The sequence below is a fragment of the Octopus bimaculoides genome, chromosome 11, assembly GCF_001194135.2.
Source record: "Octopus bimaculoides isolate UCB-OBI-ISO-001 chromosome 11, ASM119413v2, whole genome shotgun sequence".
Classification (NCBI taxonomy): domain Eukaryota; kingdom Metazoa; phylum Mollusca; class Cephalopoda; order Octopoda; family Octopodidae; genus Octopus; species Octopus bimaculoides.
In genome coordinates, this window is record NC_068991.1 from 16,362,416 (window position 1) to 16,367,197 (window position 4,782).

Genomic DNA, 4,782 nt, shown 5'->3' on the forward strand with positions numbered 1-4,782 from the left:
ATACCGCTAAGCATTTCGTCTGATGTGCTAACGTTTCTGTCAGCTTGTCGCCTTTCTGAGTTCAAATTCTGCCAAGGTTGACTTTGCCTTTCATCCTTTCGGGGTTGATAAAATAAGTACCAGTGAACACTGGGCTCGATGTAATCGACTAGTCATTAAATTTCAGGCCTTGTGCCTTTAGTAGAAAGGATTATTATTATTATTATTGTTGTTGTTGTTATTTGAATTGACAGAGTCACTGTGTGGCTGGCTAAATTGTTCTTGACATTTGTTCTCGCTCTTTTCATTCTGAGTTCAAATCTTACTGAGGTCAGTTTTTGTTCTTCATCCTTCCAATTCCAATAGAATAAAGTACCAGTCAGGTACAGGGTCAGAATATTCAGCAGTTCCCCTGTCTACAAGTTTTTAGTTTTGTGCCTCTTTAAGAAATTATAAGAGAAGTGGATTGGCAGAATTGTTATATAGCTGGATCAAAATATTTTTACGGTATTTGTTCCAGCTCTTTATATTTTTAGTTCAAATCCTACCAAAGTCAAGGCCATTTTTGTCTTTCATCCTCTCAGGATCAAATTGGTCACAATTTGCTGGCCTTGTGCCAAAATTAGAAAGAATTGATTTAATTATTATTTCTTGTGCTTCTTACAGATTTTAAAAACTGGCTTGATTTTCATTTAAGGTCTCTCCAGGGAGCCGTGTGGTTTTGTCTTCCACTGTATGGCACTTTGAACAGGTGTCTGCTACTATAGCCTTGGGCTAAGGAATTTCTTAAGAGTGAACTTGGTAGACAGAAATTGTCAGAAGCACATCATTTGTGTGTGTGTGTGTGAATACTGTTATTTTGCTTATCACTGTTTGAGGAAAATGGTGATGGTATTTATACTCTTTGATGTATAAATATTCCCTGGGTATACTGAAGTCCTTTGGAAAAAAAAATCCTTGACTTGTAAACAGGTGAGGGTTGACAACAGGTAGAGCATCTGGTTCTAAAATTCTGCTTCAAATCAATTCCTATCCAAGCCACGTTAGCATGGAAATGTTTGTTGAACAAACACACACTCGCACATATATTATCATCATTGTTACTTAGTGCCCGTGTTCCCATGCTAGCATGGGTTGGATGGTTTGTCAGTATCTATCAGATTTCAAGATTGCATTGTGCTCCAATGTCTGCCTTGGTATGGTTTCTACACCTCTATGCCCTTCCTATTGCTAACCACTTCACAGTGTGCACAGGGTACTTTTTTTTATGACATCAGCACTTGTGAGGTTGTCATGCAGCCAGCACAACTAAATAACTAAGATCCCCATTAGTTGAGTGGAACTACAGTAGAGAGGAAAGTAGCTTTATGCTATGAGATGAGGAAGAGGTTTAAGTATATGGTCTCACACACACACACAAGCATTTCATGTTACACTATGAAGCAGTACTCTGTACCGGAATTTTCAACTTAGTTCAAATATAACAGATTACTCAAATCCTTGTTAGTGTCCACATAAGTGGAGTCAAGATTGGCTAATTAGTAATGGTATCGAGTCATATTAGTTGTAATAATGAAATCAAACTAAATAGTGATATTTTGAAGTCATTTAATACATGTTTCAGGTTTGCATAATACTCTTTACTCTTTTACTTGTTTCAGTCATTTGACTGCGGCCATGCTAGAGCACCGCCTTTAGTCGAGCAAATCGACCCCAGTACTTATTCTTTGTAAGCCTAGTACTTATTCTATCGGCCTCTTTTGCCGAACCGCTGTGTTACGGGGACGTAAACACACCAGCATCGGTTGTCAAGCGATGTTGAGGGGACAGACACACAAACACACACACACACACACACACATATATATATATATATATATATATATATATATATATATATATATATATACGACGGGCTTCTTTCAGTTTCCGTCTACCAAATCCACTCACAAGGCTTTAATCAGCCCGAGGCTATAGTAGAAGTCACTTACGCAAGGTGCCACGCAGTGGGACTGAACCCGGAACTATGTGGTTCGTAAGCAAGCTACTTACCACACAGCCACTCCTGCATAATAGGAAATGTATCCATTGCATAAAATCTTCCTCAGACACACATCATCATTTTATGTTGATATTTTTTCCATGCTTGCTTTGATGGAGGTGTTGTCTCCAGTGCAATGTTTTGCTTTCTTGTTGCAGTTCTTTTTTTATCATCTTCCTTGTAACTTTCAGTATCCTGGGATCATCTTCCATCACTTTTTCCCCCTATGTCTTCCTCATTTTCTCCCCACCTTCACAAGTTCTTTCTACTTTGATCACTTTACACTTTGCCCCAGTTGTCAGCCCCATATACATCACATATTTGCACAAGTCTTCTCTGTAGATTACATTTGATTTCTTTTACACCCAGTTTTTTTCTCTCAGCTCATTTGTCTTTCATTGTTTGTGTACATCAGCAACACACATCCAACAAAGCATGCTTATCTCATCATTTCATTGCAACCCTCACACATCCACCACAGAAATTATTGACTAGTTTTAAGGAGCTCTATGAGGATTTGAAAGAATTTATTTTGTGGGTGCTCTTCCTATTATCCATTCCTACACATTTGTGTATATTTGAGTTTGTGTATGTGTGTATAAATATATTCATGTACACACACACACATGTATGTGTATATATATATATATATATATGTGTGTGTGTATGTATATATACACACACATGCACATATGTGGATGTGTTTGTATGAGTGTGTCATTTTGTCGAGTGTTTGAATATCAAACATGCTTAACTGTTGCATTATGGGATATCAGTTACTCAAACCTCTCTCACATTGACATAAACATAAAACCCTGAGTAATTCTTAATATTGTTCTCATGATATATATATATATATATATAGTTCACAGATGAGATTCAGCGATTCTTCATATAGAAGACACTTAGTAGTGCTCAAAAGATTCAAACTTAGACTCTGATGTCTTTACAGGGGATCGATTCCACAGAGTAAAGAATGGCTATCAGGGGGATAAAGTTGAACGGGTATAGAGGCAATTATGTGGATAAATAAATTAGACACGTCAAATATATCAAATACAAAATATGTGTATATGTATACAAGCAAAATGGGTGAAAGCAAAAGATCGAAACTTTCTGGTGATGAATTTTTATGTATAAATATGTAGATATTTATATTAACAACTTACACAAACAACAGAGAAAATTAAAGGAGTTGTTTGTACTCTGTGTAAATTGGACAAATTAATGTAAATTTCTACATATTTATGCATAAAAATTTGTCACCTGAATGTTTTCACCTTTTGCTTTCTCTTGTTTTGCAGGTATACATATTTCGTATTTGATGTATTTAATATATTTGATATGTCTAATTTGTTTATCATAATTGCCTCTTTCTCTATACACACACACACACACACACATATGTACAAATATAATGTTTTGGTCCTAAAATCACCCACTAAGTTCTGTTTGGATTCTGATATCAACCAAATTCATTTTTTTTTTTTTGGAGGGTGATTTTATTGTTTGTTTCTTCCTTAGTATAAGATCTTGTGTCTCATTAGAGTCTCCATGAATTTGTAAATGTTGTTTTTTTTCAAGGTGCCTCTCTCCTACCTCCATAAGGAGGCTACAGCGACTCTGTGGCCTGAAGTAAAAGAAATCCATGCCACAATAGCGCCATTTCGAATCACTTCTCCTTACGGCTCCCTGGAAAGGTACAACAGAGTAGAGTGTAGTTGAGAGAGATTGTAGACCATAATAACTATAATGATAATAATAATAATAATAATAATTAACAGTTATTTTTATACTAATTATCACCAGTGTTTTTTTTGTTTGTTTTGCTGTGTTCAGTGAAAACCTAAGCCCTTCTCTTCAAACAATTATTGGACACATGTGCTTACATGTGTGTGCACACATACGTACACACACACACGTACACACACTCCAAAATAAAATGTCATTGGATTGCATTTTTGTGTAGTTTATTCAATAGTTTTACTTTATTTTTCCCCCATTTTTGGTTTTTATGTTTTCTGTATTTTAATATATATATATATATATATATATCACATGTGATCATGTGGCCAACCAGGCTATCAGATGTTATACATCGCTGATCACTATGTACTTTGCATTGTTTTTAGCCTTCAGATGATTCCAACCCGGTGGCTAGGCGAGCAGGTCAACATCCACTGCCCGATCGAAGGGTCACTAAAGCGATGTGAAATGCAGTGTTTTGCTCAAGAGCACAACATGCTGCCCAGTCAGGGAATCAAACCCATGAACTACCGATTATGAATGCAATAGCCTAACCACTAGGCCACGTGCCTTCACATGTGGTTGGCCTGCTCGTCTAGCCAGCGGGCTGGCATCATTTGAAGACTAAATTGATGCAACAGCGAATTGTGACCAGTTATGTGTAACATGTGATAGCCTGGTCAGTCACGTGATCACATGTGATATACATATAATATATATATATATATAAATAATAAATTGATAGAAAAGACAACAAAAGAAAGAAAGAGACCTCGATATTATGTAAATAGAGGAATTTATCTGTAAAAATATGTGACAATTATTCGGTAGCCATGATAAAACTCCGAGTTTCGGATGCCGGGGCAGAAACCCACGCCGCCATCTCTTCAGTTAACTGGCCCTTTGTTTAACGGTCATTTTCATAGGAACTTTCAATGGCCAGATAACTGAAGAGATAGCAGCGTGGGTTTCTGCCCCGGCATCCGAAACTCGGAGTTTTATCATGGCTACCGAAT

The 4,782-nt window shown here is 36.7% G+C and overlaps 1 protein-coding gene across 4 annotated transcripts in view; it reads left to right on the top strand.

Annotated features, from left to right (window-relative positions):
- LOC106869725 (lipase maturation factor 2) overlaps positions 1–4,782 on the top strand; it is a 78,719-nt gene that overhangs the window by 53,405 nt on the left and 20,532 nt on the right. The window contains exon 12 of one of the 4 annotated variants that reach the window (XM_014915575.2): positions 3,605–3,720. The exons of the other annotated variants lie outside the window; for them this stretch is intronic. Coding sequence (XP_014771061.1) covers positions 3,605–3,720 — 116 coding nt within the window. The remainder of the gene's footprint in view (positions 1–3,604; positions 3,721–4,782) is intronic. 4 annotated transcript variants of the gene reach the window in all.